Below are 17,766 nucleotides of genomic sequence, written 5' to 3'. Positions count from 1 at the left end.
ACCAACAAAGGAAACTAATGCCCTTAATAGTGGATCGACAACTATCCTTTTTCGGACACATAGTAAGGAAAGATAAGAATGAATACCTGGCAAGTTGTGGAAAAATACCTGGTAAACGCGCCCGGGGGAGACAAAGAAAAACACTCATAGACCAACTGAAGGGCTTCACCAGCCTAACAATCCAAGAGCTGTTTGAAAAGGCAAGAGACAGGGAGGAATGGAGAGAGATAATTCATGCAGTATCCGAAGCCTGGACCAGGCATGGAACCTAGAAGAAGAATATAACTCATTGAACAAAATGCATACAATCTAGTTTTATCTTTTATAACCATCATTTTCGGCAAAATACAAGAACATATTTATGTAATGATATTTGTGAATTGGGTATTATACTGGCAAAAATTATTAAAATCAAAACCCCTATTTTCCTTTTTGTTCCTATTAAAAAACGATTCGGACAAACCGTGATAATTCTGGCCGATTGATACGTGGTACGCAATCAAATAATTTATGATGTTAAATTCTATTCAATTTCACCTTTTATAATTCGTAAATTTTATTAGAAATGAGAATAAGGTATTATAATATGATTCAGAATTGTATATTATAATTTTATTCGCAATACAAGTGTCTGGATGAAATTTTGATTAAATTTTCTTTTCTGTCCATATGTTTAGAAAACCTGTCTCATATAATAACGTATCTAAAAATAGACTATTTTCGGCGGTACTCTAAATCTGTATTTCATTTCAATTGTATCTAGAAAAAATAACACACTTACAAGGAAAGCCATCTGATGGTCAGTGCATACAATGACGTCATACAATACTCTTTTTGATGGAATACAATCCAAAATAATCTCTTATTATTGTTATTGTTAACTTACGTAAATGATATAAAGCTACAAAAACAGAAGACGAGAATTTAAGCGTAGGGATTACGACGTAAATGTTTGAGTCGTGGCGGAAGTAAAGTTGTTGATCTTATATTCTAATGTAAAGTAGGTTTTGCAATAAACGGTTTATTATTGAGTAAAAAGCAATATTACAAAAAATCGACTTACCTATTAAACCACGTATCTGTATATCTAGGGTAAGGGTATGGGTCATTGCTGCTGAAATCATAGCTTGCGTCGGCATTCTGTTGATGTAAAAATGTATGACATGTAACAAGTACAAAGCAATTTTACATAACTTAACCAGTTAGCCATCCAACTCCTGCGCCACTGGCCAGAACTCAAAGTCTGCCAAATCAGTAGATCAATGTGTATTTTAGTCTTGGCTTGAGTTAGATCTATCTGTCTTTAAATAATTTTTGACTGACGGGTGTTCAACTAAATAGTGACAACGCAATTGTCAAAATATATTTAGTAAAAACCTCATGGGTTTCGTGGATAAAGGTGCCGCTTTGTGGTCTTGTGGTATGAAATGTGTCTTTGGATCTGTAAGTCGCTGGTTCCAATAAAAAAATAGTTGTATCATTGGAAAACGCTTTTACTCACATGATCTCACCACAATCATGTATATATTTAAAAAATGAGTGCTCAGCCGGTAAACCATTGTGTTTGTTGAAAAAATGGAATACCGCCTAGCAGGCATCTTGTTTCGTCCTTCATGTTAAGTGCTTATGTTGGTTGGTATCGGAACCAATGAAAATGGCTTTGGGCGTATTCAGTGAGTATTGCGCAAGATAAAAGCTCAAGTTTTTATAAAGCCTACTTGAATAGTGATGTCCTTTTATTTCATTCCCTTTTCGTTCTATCATCAAGGGATGTAAATATACCATTGTTGACATTCCAAACTGAAGAGCAAATAATACAATGGAAAAATAAAAATTACGCTATCGCTAGGAAAACTACGCTGTACAGGCGAGTTATTTGAGAGTGTAAGTCTCGCAAAAGAAAAAAAAATGATGGAAAACATCAACCTTTGGTCCTGGACCAGAACTACTCCGGTTACAGCATCAATGCTTTAACAATTCAAAGAACTCGCCTCTCAAGAATGGGTGACCTTTATAATAAAAACACATTAATCGCGGACTGTGCAAAACGGCATTATGATAAGAATTTTCCTTGGCGCAGACCTCTCTATTAAAGGCCAAAATAAATAGTAATTTTGAAACGAGAAATGAAATCGATCGTCGTCTGCATAACCGATTATCTCGTATTCTGAAAAAACACATTTTAAAATGTTGCTAGAAAACTTGTCCTTCAAATACCTATCCATAAAAATGACACTCATCTTGTCAAAAACTCTCAAACCCGGGAACTCGTAAAGTCCCAGGCTTTAGAGTCTTGTTTTTAACAACATGAGGGATATTTTTTAATCGATCGACATTTGAAAGATAAGCTCTCAGGCAAAATTTTAAAAGTCGATTATAACGGCATTGTGAATGTATCATTATGAGACAACATTTAAAGGGCAACGTCCAAAGAGACTTGTGACAAAATATTTCGAAATCTGTGGCGTTTTTCTCTTCTTATTCTCAGTTTTCTTTTGGTTATACTATTGCATTTTGTAAAAGATGGGAGTGAAAGGTCCATTGCTGGAAAAATAATTCAGGTATTTATTCATAATTGAACATTTTAACACAATATCACTATTGAGGAAGGGGGTGCCCAGATAGCTCTGTTGGTAGAGCACTCGCTTCACAATCAAAGGGACCGCGATCGATCCCGAGTGCAGTAGAGATTTTTTTCTGACCCCCCCCCCCTGTCCACCCAGCAGTGATTGGGTAGCTGGGTCTGCTAGATCTGGCGGAGGGTACTTTGCGATAGACTAGCTTCATATCCAAAGGATAGCAAGCAATTGCTATTTTCCGTTTCACGCTATAGAAACCGGGATAAACTCCGGCTCCATGGGCCTAATGGCTCTGAAGGACTACTCCTTTACTTTAGATAATGATGAACTTGAAACCTGGTGTCTGGTTACCTTTGCACTTACCGTTTATCAACAATGTGAATAAAAAGCGGGAGTGACACTAAGACTTAGATTTCTGTATTGCATGGTAAACAGTTTATGTCGTATTGTATCGAATAAGAGCGAACAGGCTTTAAAACATTTAATTGTTCATTGTAACCAATACATCGATAACCTTTTTTCAAAGTGATAAAATCAAAAGGTCACATTAATTTTGACAGTTTTCGATAAGAATATTTTGACAAGTTGGAGGCTGGTCATGTAAATACAACGATCTATAAATTAAGACGTGTCATGCCAATAGAGAAAGGTTTTTTTGTCATTGTGTGACAGTAGAAGTCATTTAATTGGTGTCATGATTAAGAACTTCTTCTTCTTCTCCTTTTTCATCTTCTTCATCGTTATTTTCTTCTTATTCGTAGTCCTATAGAACCATTAGTCCCATGGAGTTTATCCCAGTTTCTATAGCTTGAAACGGACAATAACAGTTGCATGCTACCCTTTGGATAAGACGCTAGTCTATCTTAAAGCACTTTCCGTCATATATAACAGACCTAGCTATCCAATCACTACTGGGTGGACAGTGAGTTTAGAAATAAAATCTTGACTTCACCCGGGATCGATTTCTGCCCATTTGCGAGTGAAGCGAGTGATCTACCAACTAAGCGATGGGGAAATACCTCGGAAATACCTCAACATAAGAATATAACGCATCGATTCAACTCTACCCAGTGAACGACCAAAAAACAAACGGCAAATAAAATTAGATCTACAACAGAACAGACAAAGAACAAAACAATCCCTCATAAAAACAAAACAACAACAACAGCAAAACAAACGTACCGATTAAACTCAACCCATTGAACGACCAAAAAACCAAAGAGCAAATAAAATTAGATCTACAACAGAACAGACAAAAAAACAAAACAATCCCTCATAAAAACAAAACAACAACAACAACAAAACAAACGTATCGATTAAACTCAACCCAGTGAACGACCAAAAAACAGAAACAAAGAGCAAATAAAATTAGATCTACAACAGAACAGACAAAAAACAAAACAACAACAACAAAACAATTTAACTCAACCCAGTGAACCCACACAAAGAAGCAAAACAAACAACCAAACAAACAAAAAACTAAACAAAAAACTCAACAAAACAGTACAAACAAACATTCGCCTCCGCCCCCCCCCCCCCAACAAATAAATACGTGCTATAATCTAAAACAAAGTAGGCCTAGATCAGAACAAACTACTCGCATAGAAATATTGAACACATGATAGCAAAGGAAACCAATTATTTATGTGTAAAACAAAACAGCTATTTTAACACGAAACGAATCAAAACATATAAGGTCGCTGTTTATCTAAAATTAATTAGTGGAGTTTGATTTTCTTTACAAATTAAAACAAAGCCCCGTTAAAACAAACTCTGAGACAATACGAGGCCCCATTGCTGAACAAAGTGTTAAATCAATCAACCCGTCAAATACTGAACGTTTATTTAAATTAATGGTTGTTCCAAAGTAGTTGTTTAAATATTAAACTCTGAAAAGTCAAATCGCAATGCCTTTCCATCACCCAGAAGTCTATTATGAAAAAGGCAAATAATACGGAGATTAAAGTTATCACCAAGACTCATAAAGTAAATGAAGTATCTATACACTATACATGAAACATTTAAATACTTACATAATTATTTTTTAGATCCTCATGTAGATAATCAATGCCTGTTGAAAGATACAAATCGATAGAATGTATTGAAAAATAGATAAATATTCCATAAATAAATATGTATTCACTTGAATAAACAAATAAATGTTTTTATTGCATCTTTCCACGGCTTTATAATATCTAAGCTTATTTTGAATGCTATATTTATTCCATCACGAGGCCACATGAGTCAAAAATTAAATTTAATGAAATAGAAATTGTTTGTAAAGCGTTCATATTCTCCTATACTGCCGCCACTGCCTGAATTCAGACCCAAGTCAGAATTGGTGCAGTGCTTGTCCAGTGGCCAGAGATTTTGAGGCCTTGTCATTCCCCAGCTCATTTACCGCGTTCAACATCACTCGACATTTTTCCAGCTTAAAACGCCAAAATGTTATGAACAAAAATAATATAACAGCTTCGAAAAAGAACTGAGATCTCAATACCAGGTTTGAGAAGACATGATGAGGGATTTTTAATCGATCGATATGTGAAAGACGACGACGATCCATCAAGCCTCCTTGATGCACCCTTTCGCACCGGGTCATGCAGGTAATCCTCAAACAGCGGGTCTCCCCATGGAAAGTCCAACCAGTGGGCGGTAACTGTGACAAGTTCAGGCTGATCAAAGTTTGCCAGACGTACCGAGTCACCGATTGTATAACTAGTATCTTTGGAGAGGAGATTTGGCACCGCCAAACATTATAAAGCCCTCAGAAAGGACATGAAAGCGCAAAATCGCTGCAAAGCCAGCTCTTATGCTTCCTTTACGACGCGGTCAGAAAACAGAGGTGACTTGAAGTGATGTGAAGGACGAGTTTACTCTGGCCACAATCTTAAAAACTTGTTTTTTTTTTCAGAGTAGATACGACAGAACAGACATAACCTAGCTTATTGGTTCTATCTCATCCACCACATAGTTCTGACTCTGCCCCTTCTAACTCCCACATTTTTGGGGCATTGAAAGAAACAAAATCTGACCAGGAAAACGTGATCACAAACGACGATGAACTTAACTGGTGACACATGTGATACGCCATTTGCATCAACTAGGCGGATTAAAAAGAAAGAAGTTATATCTTTTTTGGTCCATAAGATGGAAAATAAATACTTTGATGGCAAAGGTAGCTGTGTTGATAAAATTATCTCCAGATGTTCATCTAACACTTTTTTACCATGTTCACGTGTTATTTTTATTGTGCGTCACATAAGACATAATTTCCGGGACAACTCTAATAGTACACATGAAGTTTCCACATTTTACTGAATAACCTTAAGAATGAAACCCATCCCACGATTGACGTAGCTAGCCTGAAATAACCGTGATGTATGTCCAGTGATCGAAGAATCAAAGGTGATAATATCTATAATCAAGAGAGTTTATTGTCCGAGAAAGTTAAGGTTCATCAGCTGGTGATTGAACCAATGCCTGGTCATTATCGGTCATTATATAGGTCGACAACGTTAACGTCATGTTTACCGATTCTATTTCTTCTGTTTTTTACTTCTCAGAGCCATACGACCTAGAAACCTGGAGATTATGCATGTTGCTATAGTATTGATAAGACCGTTCCAATTGCTGGATACTCATTTGGTAGGAAGCAGTCTGTTGCAAAGTGCTTTTTACTTAATCTAAAAGACTTAACTACTTAATTAATACTGGATGAACGGTCAGAATTAAAGCACAGATTCAACCCGGGATCATAAGGAGGTCACACAATGCGTGTTGGGTAAGTACTCTTCCACTTCTAACTCACACTTTACAATTTCGGGGTGATCTAAATGTGAAAATTGCATTTATATTCGGGAATAGACCCTAAAGACAAATTTCTCCTATGGGATGAATAAAGGTAATTCTACTTTTTAAAATAAATTGAATATCAGACTTCGTTTAGGGATAAGGTTGAATATGGAAGTGCGAACACCGCCCTCCCATTTTCCCTTAGATTTCATAGTCTATCTTTACTTTAATTGATTTTTCAGTGCAGTATCCGGTTCAATCCAACCTATTAGATTCAGACGTTGGATCGAAATATTTGGACACCTTTTCACCCAGATGAAAGTTATTTTAATTGATCGATATTTGAAGAACGAGTTTTCTGTCCATTTTTTAAATTGCTTTTTTTTTTTTGAGTATGGTAGAATACCTGATTGAGGCAAGTTACATATTTTGGAAGCTTCTCTGCTCGATACCTTTATTGTGTTATAAAAAAATAAAATAAGGACTGGCTCTTCTACCACCGGAAGCGGTCTAAGGAGACTCGATGATAAACAAATCAAAATTGCTGTAACCAGCAACGTGTTGTTCCATTCGCCCCCCCGTGGCGCCCCCCCCCCCCCCCCAACTCCCATCCCATCTGCTATTGTTTTCCCTCGCCTCCCTGGTTCGTTCCAGCATCACACCCTGGCATTATAGGATGTTAGTCTTTGTTCTCGGCCCCGCTATTATTTCGGGTTATTAATAGATACTTCCACTCTCCTGGTTAACGGGTATCGATTACTCGTTCCCCCTTCCCACGCATACAACCAACCCATGACTTCACAGGTTATCAGCAGCTCTTCGTCCTATTACATCACATCGATACCATAACAATAATGACAATAATGACATCCGCGGCTAAATAAAACACAATTTGAAACACGACGAATACTTTTTGGAGATATTAGTCAGGCATATAATTTTGACGGTAATATTATTTGCTCACAATGATTTGAAAATGAAAACACTATTTGTAAGAGACAACGTGCTTTTATTTGCAGGTCTGATATAAGGACGCATTTATGGGCTTGTTTTAAAATTATTGTAATGGTCAATATATTTATGTCGGTTTGGGAGTATTTACATTACAACATCAATGAGCTCACAATAATGTGGGTTGTCAAACCTCCAAATAAGTAGATACACATCGGTAAGAAACCCTTTTAGTGAAAGCATATGTGAGTCGGGATCATTTAGATGCTGATACTTGAATTTATAGACACAAAATATGAAAATTGACCGTTGCTTTAAACAAAAAAATCTTGTCGTGGAGAATCAATGTGCATTTTTTAAAATGCAAAAACTGAAACGGAAATTTCGGGGTGAACATGACTTCAAAAATTGAATTTAGAATTAAAATGACAAAAACACGAACTTTTTTTTGTTTTTTTTTTTGTTTTTTTTTTTTTTTTTTGTTAAGTAAGAAATGATATTCATTCTCCACCATCATAACGAATAGAATCTAACTCCGGGTTTCCTATTTGTGTCTATAAATTCAATTTCCAGCATTGAGTAAAACATAATGGTAAACGAAATGTAAAGCACGAATGTAGTCATATGCCGAGGTACAAAGTATGTTGGCTTCAACGTTAAAGCTTATCCCGACAAAACACCAATTTGAGACGATGGGTCACATATTTCTGTCTGTTTAAATTAATAGAAAATAGTATAATATAATAATATATGTATATATATTGTTTTTTTTTTAATTAAAAAATTTTTTTTTTTTTTCTTTCTTTCTTTCTTTCTTTTTTTTTTTTTTATTATTTTTTTTTTCAAGGACTCAACTATGCGTCGAGCGAAGCTCATCAGAGAACTGGAACTTCCGATCCGAAATCGACTATCATACCAAAAGATCACATCATCACACTAACTGGACATTAACTGGACATTTTATTGTCTGGCTCGTCCAAGATGATACAAGATTGATGTGGGGGTCACTTATAAAAAAAAATCTTGAGCTTTTATATAGTACAATATCCACTAAACGTGCTCAAAGCGCTTTACAAGGGGTCCATGACCAACAGCAACACGTAACAAGTAGAACGGGACATGACGCCTGTTAGCCGATATTATATTTTTTTCGGGCAGAGACAACGCTGTTAACAACCAGGTTCTCATTTTACACATGAGTACGGCGAGAAAATGTGAGTAAAGATTCTTTTCCAAGGACTCAACTATGCGCCGAGCGATACTCGAACCCAGGACCTTCCTATCCGAAAGCGATTGCCATACCACTAGATCACACAGCCCCAAGACAAAGTGTAGTAGGAAATATTGGCAATGAAAACTGTATCCTATTGAATTTGAAATTAAACCAAAACAAAAAACAAAAAACAAAAAACAAACAAACAAAAAACCAAAAAAAAAAAAAAAACCCCAACAAAAACAAAAAAACAAAAACAAAACAAAAACAACAAAAAACACCTAGATCATGTGACAAGAATTTAAACATATAATTAATCGCAGGTTATGGAAAACGAGAACGATATAATGCTACATAATGTGCATAGTTATCAATAAACTGCCGTTTTATAAAATAACACAGTATATGCTATTTGGTTTTACATTGCATATCTGTGCTTTTAAAAACAACGAATAGTTACCTGTTTTGTTGCAGGTAATTTAGACATTTCGGGCAACCCGCTCAGTATTTTAACATTATCAACAACAAATAGATTGGAAAACACTTTACATTGCAGATAGATATTTCCTATCAAAATCAATACACGCTAGCATAATACAGAATAAATGTTTTAACTGGCCAATTTTGTGACACAAGTGTTTCTAGTTGCTGTTAAAGTTAGGCCCACTAAGATTTGATTTGTGCCATATCTACATCTCAAATGATGATAAAAAGATGACGCTGTTTTCCAATTAAAAATATGCATTGCAACATCCTTAATCAACTGAGATTTAGAACCAATTAAATAATCATCCATCAAACTCGGGGAAACCAGGCTTTTAAACCAAGGCAAATTGCCACTATGGGGCATTCGTTCATGGAATGAGTTTAGAATGCCATGAACTTATCTCTCTAAATTAAATTTACATTCTCTTTTGTAAATTAGATTTAATTTCCGCCTGCCAGTCTATTTTCACCGACCATGGGACTTCCATTTACTCAAATTTAAAACGTCGTGTCATTTCCGTTCATTCTGAAAACTCCGTGCGATTTAATGAATTTGTTCTTTTTAGAAAGTGATTATGTCCATGACTAATTAAATGCGCCGTGGGCTCTGATGCATTGAAATCCATGATAGAAACAAAACCTAAAATTACAGATTAAGTTTTGAAACAGTTGTGAAATATTTCCAAATCAGAGTACAGACAGAGAGTTTTCATTCTTATTATCTTACTTTTTTTTTAACACAATGGATTTCCGAAAATATATGGATATGGCTGTTGACGTCAATCTAATTTTTGCTATATTCTTACTTTTCAGTTTTTCTATATCATTTCTCGGTGTGAGGCGATTGGAGTTCACTAAGCAGAGAGAGTCAGTTTGGGTCACACAACCTTATCATTTCCAAAATACCCTATGGAACAAGTACGCTTTAGTCACATACATAATATCAAGGTTAACTCCAAAACGTTTCGTCATTCTTACCGTCGTCCATGATAGCTGTAGTAACTCCTTTTCCAGAGTATCCCATATCCCAAGCCTGAAGAACGTTTAAATCAAGACCTTCAACTCCTCCAGACTGGCCAGTGTTCATCTATAAGAAATGAGAAGAAAAAGAGGAATTAGATATGAATTTTAAAAATTGAAAAACAAACCAAACATTAGTAAATACAAATCTAGCTGGATTCCGTGGTCGCAAATTGTACTGAGAAAAGGATAAAATGTTCCCCATTACGGTAAACCAGAATGTTTAAGTCGAAAAAAATGAAATGGCAGAAAGTGATATTTTTAAAAATAGTTAAAATGATCAAAATATCACATTTTGGGTCCGTGCGCTTTTATCAAACTAAAATTGTCCGACCTAATATAATACATAAGCTTAACTCAAGTTTTATACTTTTAAGTATTTGCATTACGTTATGAGTATCGAATTAACTTCGTCAAAGTACCATTTTGAAACAATAGTTCATCAACATATGTTATTATTGACAAAAATGTGACATTGGATATCTCAACTGGACACGCATTCAGCAAATTATTGTTTAAAGGTTCCAAAGCAAGTACATTCCATCTTTCTGTATTGGATTGTCTTTTTTCGATATTCAAGCAGTTATTTTCTATATCTTTCAATATATTTTTTCATCGTTCTTTCACTAATAAAACCACGCATTCATTCATCCATCAATATAAAACGCCCATTAATCTAATATTCATTCGGCTTACGCGTCTGCGCGTTCATCCATTCCTGTCTTCCAGAAACTCTGCATCATTCATTATTATTTCTAATCAATCAACATCTTCATCACACATTACAGACATCTTGTTGTATCTGTCACCCCAAAACCACTCTATAATTTGTAGTACCATTCCCCAACTATAGATGTTATCTTATGTGATATCATTTTAAACAACAATAATCCGTACGGTGGTTTGTAACTATTTCCTATTACATATTAACACCTCCCTCTCTTGTGTTGATTAATAATAAAGAGTCCAGAAAATATTATGCTTGTCAATAAATATGTCCCAAAAAATAATCACCCCCCCCCAACGCCCATTGTTTAAAAATTGACATAAGGAATAAAAACTAATTCTAACTATGTTTATATTTTGTAAGACCAAACATTAGATAGAGCTACTAATATTTACAAAATGAAGGGGTCACTAGAATGCAGGAAGTCGATCGGCTGATTCACATTTTAAAGGACGTTATTATTATGAAAGTTGTCATCCAACTTTGTTGTGCGGAAAGTAGCGATTCTGGGGGCTTGATATCTACTTCCGGTAACACCGGAAACGCCCTCCATTCAATCCAAAATAAAAGAAAAGCATCTGCCGGAAGCTGTGAAAAACAGTTTTCAAACAGCTGGTGATTCTTATCTTGTAAAATGTGGGATCAAATAATGAGTTGTTTTCAGTGTGGCTAAACAGTCGTCAACACGAAACAATCGGTTGGAGGAGAGACAAGGAGGTTGTTTTGTGCTCCAGGGGGCTTTGATCGATTTTAAGACCATTAATGAAAAACACGACAAGCAGGGCCTGGATACATGTAATGTAGTTATATATAATATATACAGAGCTGTAGAAAATCGTTTTTGTAACATAGGAAACGAAGAAAAATATCGATAACAAATTATTTTTGAAAAACTAAGATAAAAAAATTTTTAACCTGTTTTTCATAGATAAAAAAGATAGAGAATTTATTTAAAAAAACAACTATTAGTCTTGCAACAAAAGAACAACAGAAAAACACTCTTCAAGAGTCGATAAAGTGTGGATAATGTTCATACTTTGTCCACACTTTTTCAATTCTATAAAAAGCTATTCGTGCCCTACTTTTGGTGGCAGACACCCCATTACTCAGGTCAAAGAAACTGATGAACATTGAATTCTTGCGTAATTTTTCAAAATAGCTTAATATGTAACTCAATGTGTCATCTCGGTATCATATTAGAATGACCGAGATGAGGATATTTATCAGAATTGGGAGGTTTCTGGTTTTTGAGGGTTCAGAAACAACTCACTGTTCTCAAAAAGTCATTCATTTAAACTCAAAAGTATGTGTCGTATTGCTGAATAAATAACAATGTGAAATTGAATGTAAACTTCAATTTAATGAACGAAAACAAACAGATAACGTGGACGTTTAGGGTTCAACGCCATTTTCACATAATATTCGTCCATTAATATTATTATTATTATTATTATTATTATTATTATTATTATTATTATTATTATTATTATTATTATTATTATTATTATTATTATTATTATAATATCTTATTCGTCTGTAGGGTTTCATTAATCCTGTTTTGTTGATAAAGGCGAAAACCGAAACGTTCATACTATCTGTTATAGTTTATTAAATTGAAGCTTACATTCAATTTCACATTGTCATTTATTTCCTTGAGTTTCCAGCAGCAATATTTAATATTACTGCAGGTTGGACAATTTGGGGGTCAGGCAAGAAGCACAGGCCTTAACAGGGTAGAATGGAAACATGAGATTGAGGCCTTATGTGCCATCTGGCACGAAGAGAAGTAAGTAAGTAAATACGTAAGTAAGAAAATAAGTAAGTAAATAAGTTAGTAAGTATATAAGTAAGTAAGTGAGTAAATAAGTAAGTAAGTAAGTAAGTAAGTAAGTAAATAAGCAAGTAAATAAGTAAATAAATAATTAAGTAAGTAAGTAAGTAAGTAAGTAAGTAAGTAAGTAAGTAATTAAAAAATAAGTAAGTAAATAGGAAAGTATGTAAATAAGTAAATAAATAACTAAGTTAGTTAGTAAGTAAGCAAGTAAGTATGTAAATAAGTAAATAATTAAGTTAGTACAAGGGGTCCCTGGCCAACAGCAACATGTAACATGTAGGACGGTACATGACGCCTGTTAGGCGATATTACAATTTTTCAGACAGAGACAACGCTGTTAACGCCAGGTACTCATTTTACACCTGAGTACGGTGAGAGAATGTAAGTAAAGAGCCTTATCCAAGGACTCAACTATGCGCCGAGCGAGGCTCGAACCCAGGATCTTCCGATCCGGAAGCGAGTGTCATACCACAAGACCACATAGCCGCACAAATAACTTACATCAATGGGAAATTAAGTTTCCAACTATTTGCATTTTTAATGCATGGGATTCGAATGTAAGTGAAATAATGTCTCATCCTACATATGTTGCTGTTGGCAGGGACTCCTTGTAAAGCATTTTGTGGATATTGCACTATATAACTGCTCAAGTTGATTTTTAAATCAAGAGAGCGAGCGAGAGATAGAGATAGATAGATAGATAGATAGATAGATAGATAGATAGATAGAGAGAGAGAGAGAGAGAGAGAGAGAGAGAGAGAAAGAGAGAGAAAAAGTGTGTGTGTGTGTGTGTGAGAGAGAGAGAGAGAGAGAGAGAGAGAGAGAGAGAGAGAGAGAGAGAGAGAGAGAGAGAGAGAGAGAGAGAGAGCTTTATCAAAATCGTTTCAATTTTTATTTTTCTAATACTGCAGTTTATACCAGTTTTACTTCATAATTTATTAGATAACGTTTTGACACTCATGCAATCTAATTACATCTTATAGAGTTATGTAATGTCAATATTAAGAATTTGAAGATAATCTAATCTCATTTTCCCGTGTTTCAATCTTATTAGTTATTAAGAAGTTAAGATGAGCTGAAACAGCACGTTACAGCAGGTTACTTATTTTTTCCTAACTTTCAAGTAAAAATCAGGATCCAAAAAAGAATCACATTTTCTGGTGAAACCAAGCTGCTAGAAGCTATGGACTGTAAAAAGTAATAAACAAAAGTGAATATTACAACTTTTAAAAAACCTAAACAAACAAAAAAAAAAAAAAAACAAAAAAAAAAAAAAAAAAAAAAAAAAAAAAAAAAAAAAAAAAAAAAAAACAAAAAAGGAAAAAAAACAAAAACAAAACAAAACTAAAAACCCCCAGAAAAAATTCGAAACACGAAACGTGTCGGGCTCAAAACTCTTCTTCAACCAACACCAACAATCAATAAAAGCATAAATACATAATTATAAAACCAGATTGACGGCAGACAAATATTTCTCGGCCTTACAATCTGTTTTATTTAGTGATGTATATATTATGTTTTTATTGTTTGTTTTTATTGTTGTTGGCTGAAGAAGGGTTTTTGAAGCTGTTATATTCACCTTTGTTTATTACGTTATATATGTTATGGTTATTTGTAGTGTTATTATCTTTGTTGCGTGCTGAAATGGTGTTTGGTATAAACATGCAAAGATGATTATCCCTTCATGTTGCGTCTCATCACTGATGTATACGACAATTTGCTCAGAAAACGTACTTCAAAATATGATATCAAATTATTAAAATTACCCTGTATTTCCCAAAGAGTTAAACCCGAGACTTATTTTCAAATCCAGAATTTGATCATAATTTATGGAAACTTGGAGTCCATATTAATCTATCGATGTATGGAGTAAAGACTTTTGGGAAACATTTTTGAAAAAGTCTTTTCATTGAACGGTAGAAAATTAAGGCTTGTTGACAAATCCAGCAAATAAATCAAATCCTCCAGTTACTTCATTACATGGCTGTACTCTGAAAAAACGTTTTTAAAGAAATTTTGACCAGAAAAAATCCTTCAAATTTCGATCGATTTGATTGACCCTTATCTTGTTGAAAGCTCTTAAACCTTGGACTTCCACCACCATTACTACATACTGCCATTACTACTATTAACTCCAACACCACCACCACCATTACATGCATACGTACATACTACTACTACTACTACTACTACTACTACTACTACTACTACTACTACTACTACTACTACTACTATTACTACTATTACTACTACTACTACTACTACTACTACTACTACTACTACTACTACTACTACTACTACTACTACTACTACTATTACAACAACTACTACTACTATTACTACTATCATCGTCCTTTTTATTTTGAGATGATTATATAGTCAAATCTCCCGAAAGAGAAGAGGAATACATAATATTTTATCAATATTTTTTAAATTAACAAAATGACATAATTGTAAAATATCTATTTATGATTGACATGCATATACTACGTATATTTTAGCGGTGTTTTAGTGGTGGAAGTGAGTGCATCATATCAAGATGTCAAAGGTTATTAAGGACTAAGCAAAAGTTAAAATAATAGCTTCTATTTATAACCTCAAAGTCGTTTTATCTTACATACAATAATATGTGATACAGGCTTGATCAAAATTCTAGTGGCATGATATTTGTTTCTGCACTCGAGTTGAAAACGGTAATGTATGACATCCAATGTAATGGACCACCGTAATTGTATGAGATTAACAAAAAAAATATCATAAATCGATTCCCTTTTCTTTATCCTTAGAGGTCATACGTTATATATCAGGCATCACGCTAATAATACAAACAAGTATTTTCAGTACAAATACACAAAATGTATTTGATTTCATATTGAGCTCAGATAATTTAAACAAGATTTAAAACAAAACAGTTCTATGAAGCAATTGCCGGAGTTTCCTGGTCTAGATATTTTAAACTTGAGTCAACATAAGATTCTCATCAATGTAAGACTAAAGAAAGGCGCTTCATCAATTCTACAGCTTTATACTTTTAAAAATTATTTTAGAATATCATATTGAAATTGTTGTCATTTGACTAAAGTTGTTTTACCTGACGGTACTCATTTTACACCTGAGTACGATGAGAGAATGTGAGTAAAGGGTCTCTTCCAAGGACTCAACTATGCGCCGAGCGAGGCTCGAACCCAGGAACTTCCAATCCGAAAGCGAGTGTCATACCACAAGACCGCATAGCCGCACTAACAAAATATTAGAAAATTAGGTACATCTTTTCAGCGGTCTTCGCCAAATCTTTCCCAACAATTCTGTCAACAAATACTCAACTCTGTCATGAACTCATTCATTCACGTATTCTCTAATGAGATGGCGTAATTTTCCCCGTCACTCACGCCTCATTAATTTGTTCTTCATCCATTTCTCCATTCCGTTCTCCATTCCTTTATTCAGCAATCTTTTTCTCTTATTCTTTGCCCTAGGGCCATCTACTAGTCTTTCATTTTCGAATATATTTTCTTAAGAATAGCATGGATTCACTCAAACTCCCACTACCTCATCATTTCATCTCAACAGTATTATTTTCGTAACGGTCACGAATCAGAGTCTTAATTATCTCACTCCTTTTCTATATTTCTCTCTCTCTCTCTATCTATCTATCTCTATCTCTCTCTCTCTATCTCTCTCTCTCTCTATCTCTCTCTCCCTATCTATCTATCTATCTATCTATCTATCTATCTATCTATCTATCTATCTATCTATCTATGCGTCTGTCGGTCTATCTATATCTTTCTATCTATTATCCATCCAAATATCTCTCAACCAGCCGTCCAACGACCCCTCCATCCATCTCTCTATCTATCTATATATCTACTACTATTTATCCATCTCTCTCTCCCTCCCTCTCTCTCTCTCTCTCTCTCTCTCTCTCTCTCTCTCTCTCTGTCCATCCATCCATCTATCCTTCATCCATCAATTTATCTATCTTTCTTTCTATTCATTCATCTATCTCTATTTGATCAATCGGTTGGATAAGTAAAAGTCAATAATCTGATCAGTATTATCTAAACCTGAAAAATCAATCATAAATCAATGATTTCCCAATACTTGACACTGGACTCAATCACCCAACGCATTAGATACCTGCGTCGCGTGCATACACACAAAAACACAACCATATCGATCATAATGTCTATTTACGCGGGGTTTCAAATCTCTTTAAAAATTAGATACATGTCATCTAGATTAGTTTACGTTAGATAGTCTATCCTATTGTATTTTTTGCTTTGTTTACATTGTTCGATATTTTAAGGTTTCACGCTGTAATACCTCTTTTTATCTGGAGGCCACATACTGTTTCCGCAAGAGCTAAAACAAACATTGATTGAATTGTCTTGCATGAACGCATACCAGAGCACCGTGTGGTTGAACAGGATCTTTGTTTTCACACAACATTGTAACAAATCGAGGGCTGCTGAAAATCAATTATTGCTTAGAAGCATTGCTTAAAGTAGAATTCATCCTCTTTCTTTTGATCCTCATTCCTCTTCTTCAGAATGATCATTGAGCTTCTCTTTCCTCTACTCCTCTTCTTTTTTTACGACTACTAATACCACTACTAGTTTAAAACTATCAACAAAAACATAAGTACGTATGGCTAAATTATGTTATGTATGGTCCACATTCCTATATGCATGTGAAACATGGACCATAACGAAGGAGATATAAAGAAAAATCGATGCCTTAAAGATGTGGGCATACCGAAGAATTCTGAGAGTACCATGGACCAGAAAGATATCAAACATTCTGGTTCTTTTTGATGCAGGCCAGAGGTCTAGAAAACTGTTGACAGAAGGTAAAATGAGATTGCTGATTTATTATGGACACATTCGGAGACACAATACTATCCAAAAAGGAAAAGTAGCTGGCAGAAAGGCACGGGGCAAACCAAGGAGGTCCTGGATAGGAAATGTGGAGGCATCAACTGGCAAAAAGATAATCGACTGCTCAGTAATGGCCCTTGAGCGTGAAGAATGGCGTTCCATGACATTCAACCTCTGTAGGGAGACGGAACTCCGGTAGGTAAGGTAATACCATAAATCTAACTACTACCACTACTACTACTACTACTACTACTACTACTACTACTGCTACTACTACTACTACT

At 34.7% G+C, this 17,766-nt stretch overlaps 1 protein-coding gene across 1 annotated transcript in view; it reads right to left on the bottom strand.

The window, feature by feature from the left end:
- Positions 1-17,766, bottom strand: part of LOC144972478 (neuroendocrine convertase 2-like) — a 100,953-nt gene that overhangs the window by 33,061 nt on the left and 50,126 nt on the right. Inside the window, exons 4-6 of the mRNA XM_078913737.1 lie at positions 10,003-10,111; positions 4,613-4,650; positions 1,064-1,140 (exon numbers count right to left, since the gene is read on the bottom strand). Coding sequence (XP_078769863.1) covers positions 1,064-1,140; positions 4,613-4,650; positions 10,003-10,111 — 224 coding nt within the window. The remainder of the gene's footprint in view (positions 1-1,063; positions 1,141-4,612; positions 4,651-10,002; positions 10,112-17,766) is intronic.

Source organism: Berghia stephanieae, chromosome 1 (genome assembly GCF_034508935.2).
Source record: "Berghia stephanieae isolate SIO BIC M18660-M18661 chromosome 1, UCSD_Bste_1.3, whole genome shotgun sequence".
Classification (NCBI taxonomy): Eukaryota; Metazoa; Mollusca; class Gastropoda; order Nudibranchia; family Aeolidiidae; genus Berghia; species Berghia stephanieae.
The sequence above is the reverse complement of the archived record's forward strand: the minus strand, read 5'-3'. Positions and strand labels throughout refer to the sequence as shown.